The sequence below is a fragment of the Lathyrus oleraceus genome, chromosome 3 (genome assembly GCF_024323335.1).
Source record: "Lathyrus oleraceus cultivar Zhongwan6 chromosome 3, CAAS_Psat_ZW6_1.0, whole genome shotgun sequence".
Lineage (NCBI taxonomy): Eukaryota > Viridiplantae > Streptophyta > Magnoliopsida > Fabales > Fabaceae > Lathyrus > Lathyrus oleraceus.
In genome coordinates, this window is record NC_066581.1 from 255415558 (window position 1) to 255429710 (window position 14153).

At 30.8% G+C, this 14153-nt stretch overlaps 1 protein-coding gene across 1 annotated transcript; it reads right to left on the reverse strand.

Annotated features, from left to right (window-relative positions):
* Positions 1-937: 937 nt before the first annotated feature.
* LOC127129131 (7-methylxanthosine synthase 1) lies at positions 938-13676 on the reverse strand. The gene is made up of 4 exons (XM_051058425.1): positions 13548-13676; positions 12904-13314; positions 2182-2436; positions 938-1503 (listed from the first exon to the last, which is right to left on the reverse strand). The coding sequence occupies exons 1-4, from the start codon at positions 13665-13667 to the stop codon at positions 1141-1143; spliced, it is 1149 nt and encodes a 382-aa protein (XP_050914382.1). The 5' UTR covers positions 13668-13676; the 3' UTR covers positions 938-1140.
* Positions 13677-14153: the final 477 nt, after the last annotated feature.

Sequence of the window (14153 nt, forward strand, 5' to 3'; positions counted from 1 at the left end):
TCCTGAGTATTGTGGCGGTTCAAACCGTCGTAAATTTCCAGAGATAACCGCTACAACATACCAATTTTTTTGTAGTGAAAGGTGATTTGTTAGTATTCTGTCCTTAATTTGTGATTAGTCATAGACAAGTCATCACAATAATTTTAGAATATAAACAAGGAGGATGTTTATTCCAAGTTTGAATTCCTTCGTTGAATATCGACACTACTCTCAAACATACAAAATATATATTGTAAATCCAAGCGTCCACTATCAACTATTTCTTTTAAATTTTGAAGCCCACATCTTTCTCTTATAAATAGGAAACAGGGATGGAGTCAAAAAATTTAGAATGTGGGGGACATAATATATAATTTGTGTTAAATAATTTGTCTTATACAAAAGAACAAAACAATTATGCTTATGTTAAATTACTCCATCATGTCACTTTATTATATTAGTTTTGAAAAAAATTACAAACGAAAGTGTAATTTTTTATATATTAATAATATGCATATCAATTAAATTTTAAAAGTAAATATTATAATATATATAAAATATAAATTAATATTAATGATCTTTCAACAAGAGTCTAATTGCGTTAAACCAAAAAAAATGGTGCATATATCGTGTATAACATTTATGCGTTGTATAATAGATTATGCATATCATGTACTAATTATTTTTGTTTTGAAGAGTTCAATTGTAAGATAGAAAACAAATATATCGTGCGAATGTTATATATATATATATATATATATATATATATATATATATATATATATATATATATATATATATATATATATATATATATATATATATATATATATATATATATATATATATATATATATATATATATATATATATATATATATATATATATATATAATTGAAATATTAGTGGGTATAAATTGACGAAAAAAGTCTCGTGATATTTCCTTTTTATATTAAGAGTTTTTCACTAAAAAATTCACAATACGCCAAGATATTTCACATTGGAATCTTGTTAAATATGTGATTCTCCAACATGAGAAATCTTTTACTTCCGAGTTCAACTAACACTTACTAAACAAAGCACCTTCATTCTTTATTCTCTGCTGCCTTAGAAATATCTTTATTCCTCATATGAATGTCACAACATTCATTTCACCATCTCTACGGACACTTGGTCATGAACAACACAATATTAAAAAAATCGGGTGACTTTAATTCAATGAATTGTGCAATAAGCTTTGCAAACCTTGAGAACAATTCATCCATGATAGTTTCACCAAACTCATGTATTAAAAGAGACTCAAAGCAAGCTCTATGGTACTTGGCTATGAACTCTCCTCTCATTTTGCTATCAATATAATCAACGGTATCTTCTTGTAGGTTTGCATCCCAACCAATTTTAAAAGTCTTCAATGTTTGAATGATAAAAGATCCTTCGATTTCGATCATTTGGTTTACTTCTTCTATAGTAGGATGATATAAAGGCAAATTAAACAAGTCCAATTTTTCTTCTTCAACTAAACCCTACAAACAATTACAAAGGAATAGTATAAATAACAACTTAAAACAAAACTTAATTTTTATTTCATTATAAATACCCTGAAATAAAAAAAATACTATATTAATAAAAATACACAAGTTACTTAAATATATCGATAACATCTGGATTGACATTTGATAGGATAAAAACGAATATAAATATGATATTCTCAATTTTAAAATATTTATTAATATGTAAGTAAAAGAATACATAAATATTTGATATGGTCGGACACAAGTTCAAATTCACATTTACTGTATATTTTTTAAACGTTAGTCTCTTTTAAACATAAATAAAATTAAACAAAATGGTGATATGATAGAAGTAAAATTAACATAACTATATATAATATCGGATGTATAATTTATGTATAAAAGATTTAAAAAATAAAACAAAAAATGGAGAGTATTTTAAAAGTGAGAAGGTTTGTAATGACCAACTCATAAATATGTATATTTTTATGTAAAAGTGAAGAGTATTTTGAAAAATACAAATGTCATATTTTTGTATATTTTTCATATTAATAGATATTAAACATTTAAGAGAAAAATATATAAAAATATTATAAAATGAAACTAATATAACTAAAGTGAATGTACTGATTTTAACTATTTAAACTTTCAAATTGATTGATTATCAAACATATATCGATTTATCATTACCTCTTGAACCATTTCATTGAGTACCATGCCTAGTATCTCATAAGAAGTAATTTCACCATTTTTCTCTCTCCCAATTAAAGTGAGGACCATCACACCATCATTTGTTAGTTCTTCTGAGCGTGACTTTAGAAAATTGTTGAAGTCTCTTCCAAATTGCTCAACATATACATCATACACTGATGGATGGCTCATTCTTGTTATATAAATATTTTTCTTGATGAGTGGTTCTGCTTTCTTTGTCGAATATTTTGGTGCCTAATGCCATGAAAGAATGAAATGAGAAAAGTTAAATGAAAATTGACTTAAATGTCACGACTCCTAATAGAGTATTAGGAGACTGATAATATATAATGTTGAGTCTAAATTATTTTAGAAATATAAAGTAAAAAAACTTCTTTAATATGACATATTACGAAACTTGAATATATAGTGTATTCTTATTTTTTTACAACGACAAAAACGTTGTATTGAATTGAGAGATAAATATGTAGTAATTAGTTAGTTATTTATAACTGGTTACTTAGAGTGTAAAATGATGAGCTTAATTCAAGCCATGTTTGTAGGAGTTAGATAGAATCAGTTTATATAACTAACTCATTTGGTTAGATAGAAGTAGATTTTTATTGTTACTTTGTTAAGTGAAACAGTTATTTGCATAACAAGTAACAACTATCAAGGGTATGTATAACTTCTATGTTGATCAATGAATAATAATCATCTTTAACTCTCACATATACTTTCCCAATCACTCTCTTCTTCTCTTTCTCTCAACAACTATCAATAACAAATTGGTATTTAGAGCTTTGTTGATCATAGAGAACTCAAATGATTGTAAGAGATATCAATCATGGTGGGTCATGGAAACTTTGAAGCAAACTTGTCTGATCTTGATAGCGAGAATTGGAACAAATGAGTGACTCAAACAATGGTGGTTTTTGGTGAACAAGATGTTTGTGATAGGGTGGAAACAGTCGTTGAAGCTTTAATTGAAGATGAAAGTGCAACACAAAGAAAGCCACAAAATGAAGATAAGAAAAGACATTACAATGCTTTATTTGTCATTCATCAAAGTGTTGATTCAAAGGTATTTCAGAAAAATTATGGTAAGACTAGTTCTAGAGCAGCATAGGACAAACTTGAAAGATACCTTGGTTGTGATGTCAAAGTCAAGAAAGTCAAGCTACATCAATGAGAAGGAAAATTAAATTGTTTCAAATGAAAAATGATCAAAATATAGATGAGTATATCTCAAGATTGCCGACCTTAACAAATCAGATAAAGCAATGTGGTGAATCTCTCAGTGAAATGACTTCTTTCTTTGATCACATAGTGATGACCATTAAGAAACTAAGGACTCGGGTAACATGAAGATTTAATATTTGAAAAGTATTCTTGAAACTCATGAAATGAAGGAAGCTGAAAGAGAAACTAAAAAACAAGATGAACCAGCACTCCTAGAAATATTCAAGAAGTTAGAAGCAAGGGAAAAAAGATGGAAGAAGAACAAAGGAAATAACCAATTCAAAGAAAGACAAAAGGGTGGTGACAAACCTAAAACATCAAACATAAATAGTGGAGGGCTTGTCAAGAACCAAATCATGAAGAAGAGGTTTGACAAAAGAAAGGTACAATGCTACAATTGTGAGAAGATGAGATACTATGCAGATGACTATTGGCTAGGTAGTGGAAAAAGTCCAAGAATTGTGAAAAATAGGCCAAGATAACTCAAGAAAATTATGGCTTAAACTCATATCTAGTTATGCTTGGATGCAACGGATGTTGAAGTTTCAAACTCCCAATTTTGGTATCTTAACATTGGTTGCACCAATCATATGATTGGGAAGAATGATTGGTTCATTAATTTTGATGCAAGTAATAAGACCAATATCAAATTGGATGACAACAAATCCATAGTAGAAGGAATGATACATGCAGCTATACAAAGGAAGGATGTACATGCATCATTAATCAAGAATTCTTGCTTGTGCCATATATACAATACAATTTACTAAGTGTAGGGTAACTAGTGCAAAAAGGCTTGCTAGTTTTCATGGAGAATAATTTTCTAAATCTTTTTTATCATAAAAAAGAGACTAATTCTAAAATCTTGCCAATCAAGAAATATAACTTTTAAGTTATGAATCCAAAATTTAGAACTGAGGTTTGTTCCTACAACATTACATGAACATGAAACTGAGATATGATACGAGAGGTATGGCCACTTGAGCTACAAAAACCGAAGTACACCGAGTTCAAGAAGGCTGGTGATCGGAGTACCTAAAGTACAAATACCTTAAAGTTCATGCACAATATGCTTGGTGGGAAAATAACCTAGACTAGCTTTCAAGTCTAGTATACATATGAGAGTCAAAGAAGGATTAGGTGCAGTTCACTTAGACATTTTGAACCATTAGAAGTACCTTGTTATGGTAGAAACAAGTATTTCATCACCTTTATGGATGAATTCTCAAGGGTTTTATGGATTTTCCTAATCAAATCCAAAAGTGAATCCTTGTAGTTCTTTAAAGAGTTCAAAGTAATGGTAGAGAAACAAAGTGGTAAACTGGTGAAGATCTTGAGAATATATGGTGAATGAGAATACACATCAAAGGACTTTGATTTATTTTGCATAAGCCAAGGCATCATACATGAATTCACACGACCATACACTCCTCAACACAATGGCTTGACAGAAAGAAAGAACATAAGAATTCTCAATATGGCCAGAAGCATGCTGAAGCAAAAGAACCTGCCACATTAGTTTTGGGGGGGGGGTGTATTTATGGGTGCATATATCCTTAAATGATTTCCCATAGAGATATTGATGAACAAAGTTCTTGAGGAAGATTGTTTAGGAAGGAAACCTGGTGTTTATCATTTGAAGTTTTTTAGATCCCTGTGCTACAAGGATATTCCTAATGCCAAAAGAAGGAAGTTGGAGAACAAAAATAAGCTAATGATCCTTGTAGGATATCACAACATATGAGCCTATAGATTGTTTAATCCTAATACAAAATAACTTAACATTAGCAAATATGTGGTGACCTTGGAAGATGAAACATGGAATTGGAATGCTAAAGAGAATGATGCTACAATCATTTTAGTTCTTGTTCACTCTAAAACATGTGAAGTAGAGAAGATTGGCACTCAGGATATAACATAAAATGAGGTTACTAATTTGTAAGAACATGCACCAGTGCATACTAGACCACAACGAGCGAGACAACTTCACAAGAGGCTAGCTGATATTGAACTTGTCCCTGATGATGATGTGGACACTGATGGAGAAATGGTGCCTCTTGAAATGTTTGTAGATACTGAGCCAATTGATTATTAGGTAGAACTCAAGGAACATTCTTGTAAGGATCTTATGGATGAAGAACTCTCATCCATAGAAAATAAAAAGAACTAGGGAATTAATCAATTTATCTGCAGGCTAGAAGGAAATTGTAGTCAGATGGGTGTTCAAGCTCAAAGTGAATATTTAGATAAAGATTGCCAAGCAAAATGTGATACTTATTTTAAAAGGCGTCCAACAAAAATAAGGAATTAAATATGATGAAGTTTTATCACTTGTTGCAAGTCATGAAACCATCTGGTTGGTAATTACTTTGACCTGCAATAGAGGATGACCCATATTTCATCTTGATGTCAAGTCAGTTTTCCTCAATGGTCCTTTAGAGGAATAAGTATTCATAGGAAACCTCATAGTTTTGTTATCAAAGGAAAATAAGATATGTTTTGCAGACTATACAAAGCCTTATATGGCCTAAAGCAGCCACTAAGGGCATGTAATAGAAGAATTGACAAATTCTTTATTGAGGAAGGGGTCATAAAGTGTAACTCTAAACCTGGTGTCTAGATTAAAGGAAAAGAGGGGAAAAAAGCCTTTTGTTTATTTTCCTTTATATGGATGCTTTCTTGTAACAGGAAGTTGTGAGAAAGAAATTGAGCAATACAAAGGAAAGATGAAACAAGTTTTTGATATGACTGACCTAGGCAACCTTTCCTATTTTATTGGCATGGAATTCTTATCTACCTAAGGAGGAATGATCTTGCACCAAGCTAAATATTCAAGTGAAGTATGGACAAAATTCAACATCTTGGAGTGCAATACTGCAATCAGAGCCGCTGACACCAATCTCAAACTAGTAAACTTAGATAAAGAGAAGGAAGACATGGTAGATGCCACCACAATCAAGATTTTGGTAGTATCATTGATATGCCTATGCCAAAGCAGGCCAAATATAAGCCACTCAATTGGACTGGTAAGCAGGTTCATGAGCAGTCTTCTCAAACAATACTTCATTGCTGCAAAGAGCATAATGAGGTTGATCAGTGCATTTTGATACACCTTCTTCTACTATTGTACTTAGGAAAATATATAGTTTTTTATATTATTTTTATTATTTTAGTGTGTTTTAATATTTAAGTTTATTTTTGACTTTATTTTATTTTCGTACTATATTTTCAGCATAAATAGTTATTTGGTATCTTGTCACTATTCAGATTATAACTTGGGCTATAGGAGTCGGATTGATGCGTTCTAATACGCGTTGGAAAGCTAAGAGAAAGAGCTAAAAGTTTCAACTTGAAGTCAAAAGTTGATTCTAAGTGAAGGAGGGTCGAATAATACGTTGAAGTTCCAGACTTAATTAAAATAGTTAGTTTAAACCAATTTTTATAATTTTCGGGTCGGATCCTATAAGGGTCCGAATTTACCTTTTATTATATTAGGTCTTTCACTAATATAGAAATACAATTCTGAATTTTAATGAGACAATATTGCTTAGAAGATTTCATGGAGAGCTAATTCCCAAAGAGTTGATCTGTTGTATTCGAATTCCACTTTGAGGTTTTTATTAATTTCAGTTTAATTTCAATTTCTTTTCAATTCTTCCTATAAACTCGTTTGCTTAATTCGACTACTTTCGTTTGCTTAATTCGATTGTTTCTTATAAGATAAAGTTGATTAAATTTGATTGTTTATATGATCCTTAACTATAATCACGTTAGCGTAGCGTTTTCGTTATCGTGTTTGATTAAGTCGTGTTTGCTTAGTTTGCGTCTGCTTAAATCTGTTTGCTTAATTCGGAAATTAGGAACATACATCATATAATACCAATTTGCGCTTGTCAGTGGGTATTGTAATCGAATGGGATTGAATCCGCTAGGGAATTGAAATTATAAGAATCGATGATAAGTCGGAAATCGATACAATAGATTAGCTTATTTATCATTTTTACTTTTACCTTTAATCATCGATTTAAGTTTTGAACCTTAAAAACCCCCTTATTTTCATTCGTTTGGTTATAACATTCAAGAGTCCTTGTGATACGATATTTGAGTGTCGCTTCCGTTTTACTACACTTTTAAACTCGTTTTTGACCCGTGTGCGACAGCGAATCAAATTGGCGCCGTTGTCGGGGACTCTTGTAGATCTTAACCATTATTATAGTCTAATCATTATTATAGTTTTAGGCGTTGTGTTTTAGCATTTTTTTCCCTAACTTTCTTGCGTACTGGTCTTTTTGCGGTTTAGGATAAAAGAAAATCTGTTTTTAAGAAAATCGTCTCAGATTTTTCCGATTCTTTGTCGATTCATTAGGAAAAAATCAAGGATCGAAAGCCTCTATTTGGAGACTAAATAGTGGAGGCCGCCCTAAAAAATCGAAATTCCCTATTTTTCTATTTTTTATGATTTATTTTCTGTTTTGGTAGTTTCAGAAAATTCTGCAAAAATTCTCAAAATTCGTAATTGACGTTATTAGATTAATTTTCGTGTTTTGTATTTTTTTATATTTTTTTAATCATTTTTTTCGTATTTCAATTGTTTTTACTTAATAGGGACATTGTCGATATTTTTCTATTTGTTGCTGCGTTGTTGAATTAGTTGTATTTTCTCATTGTTTGTTGATTTTTTTTTCTTTTCTATTGAGTTTAACATGGCTGACCAAAGAACCCTCAGAGAACTTGTTGCCCATGATGTTGATTATAATGCTTTGTGTATTGAATATCCTGTTGCTGCCAAATTATTGATTGGGAACATGTCATTTAACTCCCAACAGTTCACAACAAGGGATAATTTTATGGTCCAAGCAAAAAGCGTGAATGATATTCAGGTTTCTTCTTCCAACAAGACTCTAGAAACCATAATTGATGAACTTACCTCTTTAGTGAAACAATTGATGTTACCCATTCCACCACCACCACCATATAACCCTCCACAAGTAACCACCTCTTCACGTTCTGAACCTTCACTAGAGGAACTTGTCAAGCAAATGGTTGTAAATAGTCTCCAGTTTCAGCAGCGAACAAATTATAGTATTCAGACATTGCAAACACAAATTGGACAACTTGATACTTCTATGAATGTCATGCAAAAAGCTCAAGGATCGAACCAACTACCTGTCCAAACAGTAGTGAATCTAAAAAGCTCTAATGTGACTGCAATTTCCTTGAGATCCAAAAAAGTTACAGAACCAGCAAAAAAAAAATTGTTAGTGTAACACCTGAAAATAAACTTGAATCTTCTATTGATGTTAAGGTTGAAAAAAAGTATGTATCATCAATCCTTTTCCCAGAAAGAGTACTGAAAAATAAGAAGATTGACGAGGAAGAGCATTCTGTTTTTCAAATAGAGTTGCTTTCTGAAGTTGTTGATGAAGCTTATTCTGATTTGTTTTCAGCTGATTTTCCAACTTTATCTGGTTTTGATGATATTTACTCATGTGATGATTGTACTAACACTAACATTTGTGTTTTTTGTGCTGAGATTGATGCTGCCTTGCAGGGTGATAGTGTAAATGAAGTTGTTTATGTAGTTGAAGCTCTTGACATTCCGGCTGCCCCAAACATATCATCCATTGAACAACCACATTCTGTAGAGCCTAATCCACTTCCCAATGATTCATATTATTCATCAAAGCTTCAACTTAAGCAAAAACATAAGAAGTGAATTGGATGGACCATGGCTGACACTTGTGATATTAGCCCATCCATATATATGCATAGGATCTCACTTAAAGATGAAATAAAAGTAGTGAGACAGCCCCGTAATCCTTTGATTCTTGATGTTATGAAAAAGGAGATCACTTTCACGTGCCCATTCAATACTTTTATTTATCGAAGATTCTTCTTCGATCCTGGAATAAAAGGCGAAGACACTAATCAAAATTTCAAGTTCAATGAACACTACCCAAAGTTACTCCATAAGAACCCGACTTTGGAAGGAGATACTGTAGAAGATCTCTCTTTAGGAAAGGCTGCTTATGTAATCACTTATCCGCCTTGACTCCTCGGGTGTGTTTTTTCCTTTCTCTCACTCTTATTTTATATTTATGCTCTTTCGTTGAGGACAATGTATGTTTTAAGTGTAGGGGAGGGAACCATTTATTTGTTTTGTTTTCAGTTTTTCTCTGTTTTGTTTTTTGTTTGCTTTCTTAAAAAAAATTGCATGCTTTTTCCTTTGGTTTTTGAGTTACAATTATGAGCATTTTTCTTAGTTCTCTTGACTAAAGTCTTGTGGTGTGATGTGAAAAATTTCCTGTGCACTTTTAGTATGATAGGTAGGACTAAACTCTGAATTGTATATCATTTGTGGTAGATCAATTAACCTTGTGAGCTTTGAGTCTTATATGGATGACATACAAAAATCCATCTCTTTCTTTCTTATGTGATTCACTCATGTCTGTTAGTCTCTAGAACTTGAATTGACTCTTGTTGATGTTGTTATTTACTTGTGCACACTGATATGATAAAGACAGATTTGTTTTTTTAGCCAGTTAACCAAAAAGTCAATCCTGAAATAATTTCATCCCTTGTTTGAAACCCCCTTGAGTCTATTATCATTTTTTTGTTTAAAACTCATTACAAGCTGAGAAGTGAAAAACAATGTTATCACCCTATTCAAAGGGTTGGAAGAGTCTTGTTTGGAGTTGTGTGAAGTTGAATAAGTATGTTTCTAATATTTCAGAAGTTGGCAGAAAAAGAAAAGAAAAATAGAAAAAGAAAATTAAAAAAAAATGAATGAAAAAAATATATAGAAGGATGTATACATGTCAATACATACTCCTTATGAAATAAAAGAGAAAAGAGAAAAAAATATGAATGAAAAAAATTACTATAGAGTTGTTGAAGTGAATGAAATATTTTGTAAATTCAACTCTCGCAGTTTCTTTCAAGTCTCTTTTGTCTCTTTGAATTTTAGCCTAATACCCTTTAGGATTTATCTCACCCTTACCTTGGCCGCGTTACAACCAAATAAAAGTCCTTTTGATCTTTGTGTGCATGAATTTCAATTGTGGATGTTAGAGTCTTTTCAAGCTTATGGTAGTACTAACTTTCATGTTGTGCTTTGAGTGTAAACAGTTAACCTAAACACTTTAGAGTTGAGTGAATTTTATCTTGTGAGGATCTTACTACTTTTGGATGTACTCTTTGGTAATCTATTTTCCTATCTTCTTTGAATGTCACAAGAAGTTGCTCACTAACATCATATTCTTGAAGTTTAGACTTAGAATTCTGCTTGTATCTTGTATCTTGATAACCTTTGGAATTGCATGTTTTGTTTGTTCTTGTTTTTTCTGTTTTGAGTTTTGAATTTATAATTTTACTCGGAGTGCAAAAGTTCAAGTGTGGGGGAATTTGATCAGTGCATTTTGATACACCTTCTTCTACTATTGTACTTAGGCAAATCTATAGTTTTTTATATTATTTTTTATTATTTTAGTGTGTTTTAATATTTAAGTTTATTTTTGACTTTATTTTATTTTCGTACTATATTTTCAGCATAAATAGTTATTTGGTATCTTGTCACTATTCAGATTATAAATTGTGTTATAGGAGTCAGATTGATGCATTCTAATATGCGTTAGAAAGCTAAGAGAAAGAGCTAAAAGTTTAAAGTTGAAGTCAAAAGCTGATTCTAAGTGAAGGAGGGTCGAATAATACGTTGAAGTTCCAGACTTAATTAAAATAGTTAGTTTGGACCAATTTTTGTAATTTTCGGGTCGGATCCTATAAGGGTCCGAATTTACCTTTTATTATATTAGGTCTTTCACTACTATAGAAATCCAATTCTGAATTTTGATGAGACAATATTGCTTAGAAGATTTCATGGAGAGCTAATTCCCAAATAGTTGATCTGTTGTATCCGAATTCCACTTTGTGGTTTTTATTAATTTCAGTTTAATTTCAATTTCTTTTCAATTCTTCCTATAAACTCGTTTGCTTAATTCGACTACTTTCGTTTGCTTAATTCGATTGTTTCTTATAGGATATAGTTGATTAAATTTGATTGTTTGTATGATCATTAACTATAATCACGTTAGCGTAGCTTTTTCGTTATCGTGTTTGATTAAGTCGCGTTTGCTTAAATCAGTTTGCTTAATTCGGAAATTAGGATCATACATTATATAATACCAATTTGCGCCTGTCAGTGGGTATTGTAATCGAATGGGTTTGAATCCGCTAGGGAATTGAAATTATAAGAATCGATGATAAGTTGGAAATCCATACAATAGATTAGCTTATTTATCAATTTTGCTTTTACCTTTAATCATCGATTTAATTTTTGAACCTTAAAAACCCCCTTATTTTCATTCGTTTGGTTATAACATTCAAGAGTCCTTGTGATACGATATTCGAGTGTCGCTTCCGTTTTACTACACTTTTAAACTCGTTTTGACCCGTGTGCGACAGCGGATCAGAGGTACATAAGTGGTACACTACAATGCATTCTCCTTTTTCCACTAGGAAAAGAACACAAAGAGCTTGAATTAGTTGGCTTCTCTAATGTTGTCTTGTGTGATGAAAAGACTGACAGAAGAAGTACAACTAGCTACCTTTTCAAATTCTTTTGAGCACCTATGTCATGGTGCTCAAAGAAGAAATCATTGATTACGTCGTCTAGTTGTGAGGCTGAGTATGTTGTAGGTGTTGCTGCAGCATGTCAAGTCAATTGACTTCAATCCTTATTGAATAACTTGAGGATCCAGTTAGAAAAGTCAATCAAGTTGATGATAGACAACAAATCAGCCATCCATCTAGCCCGAAATTCCATTGCACGTGGAAATAGAAAACATATAAGGACTGGGTTTTATTTTCTTAGAGACCAAGTCACAAAGAGTAAACTTGAAGTGATGTAATGTCCAACCAAAGAAACCAAAGAACAAGTGGATGATTTTTCACCAAAGCCGTTAAAAGATTAAAATTCACAAAATTGAGAATGGAACTCGGAGTCATAGCATTTTATAGCTTAAATTAAGAAGAGAGGATGAGTTTAATTCAAGTCATGTTAGTAGGAGTTAGTTAGAATCAATTTGTATAACCAACTCATTTGGTTAGATAGAAGTAGATTTTATTGTTAGTTTGTTAAGTAACGCAGTTACTTGCTGAACAAATAAAAACTTCCAAGTGTATATAAAACTCCAATGTGGATCAATGAATAAATCATCTTTAAATCTCACATTCCCTCGGTTATTATTTCCAACACAAAAATTGTTGTATTATTTTCTTCAAGAATCAATCAATTTATCATCAAAATCTACCACGACTTTCTCATTTTTTTTTCTTTTAATTTCATCCATGTCTTCCTTTCTTAGAGTAAAATTTCTTTTGCAATAATAAGTTTGTTTTCATTGCTTTAATTGTTTTTCTATATCATCCACTCAAATTGATCTATAATCGTTGATTTAAAACTAATTGGTTGATGCTACTTACTTGTGATAGCCAATGAACACAATAAGAAGAATGGAAAATGTTGATGTAATTATTGGGGAACAATCTTCCATAGAAGCTCCCTGGTGTTGCATGTATGAAACATCCTCCAGCATTGTGTCCTCTTTCTTTTTGTATGCTTTGATGGAACTCAGGTAGTAATCTCAAGATAGTATTGAAATCATTTTCATATAAATCATTGAGGTAAATTTGGAACGTTGTTGGTGACCCATGGTTTAAGCTTAAGCTAATTTTATCAATCACGTTAATGATATTTGAGACGACCATAAGTGCATTTGGTCCGGAAGAACAACCCAAATCGACTACTTTCCAACAACTATTAAAAGTTGTTTTTGGTATCATCAGTCTCATGTTCTCATCAAGTAAGGCTTTCACTTTCATTATTGCTTTTTTCTGCACAAAATTTATTTTGTATTATTATAGCACTTAGTATATTGAATGATCACGATTGGTTACATAAAGAAGAGTGCTCACAATTACATAAACTAATCTATAATAATAATAATATAAAAAAACAAAATATAATCTCTTACACCACTCTTAGTATTATTATGTCAAATGTGTTCTAAATTATCAAATTTAATGTTGTGGTTAGGCTGTAACAAAAGAAAAAGAGAAGATAATACCGGAATTAAGGAATTTTTAACATAGCTTGCTTCTCCTTCACCACTCTTCATACGAAGAACACGATCCATTGCCATGTGATATAACTGAATTATGTAATAATGACTAGACATGTCGTACATATTTATAGAAGGTAGCCACTATTTAATTTTAATAAAATGAATGGGTCAGAAGAATAAGAACCACAGCTAATATGATATCTTTTTCATATTGCTACACTATTAATTTCTCTCACTATATGATATTTTATTATTATTATTATTATTATTATTATTATTATTATTATTATTATTATTATTATTATTATTATTATTAAGAATATTTAAGATAAATGTTTAAATTGAAAAAATAAATTATGTTGATATATATACTAGACGGTAAATTTTATTAAATTATTATTCTAGATAAATAATTAAATTGAAAAAATAAATTATGTTGGAATGATTTTTATTTAATATTCAATTCATTCATAAATGTCTAAAAATTGTAAATTTATAGCAATTTCACTAACAAAAATTGTAGAACAAATAAGTTTGAAAATGTTAATGTTAACTATAAAAAATAAGACTCGAGGAATTTGTATAAAATAAATCAACTACTTCTAATTA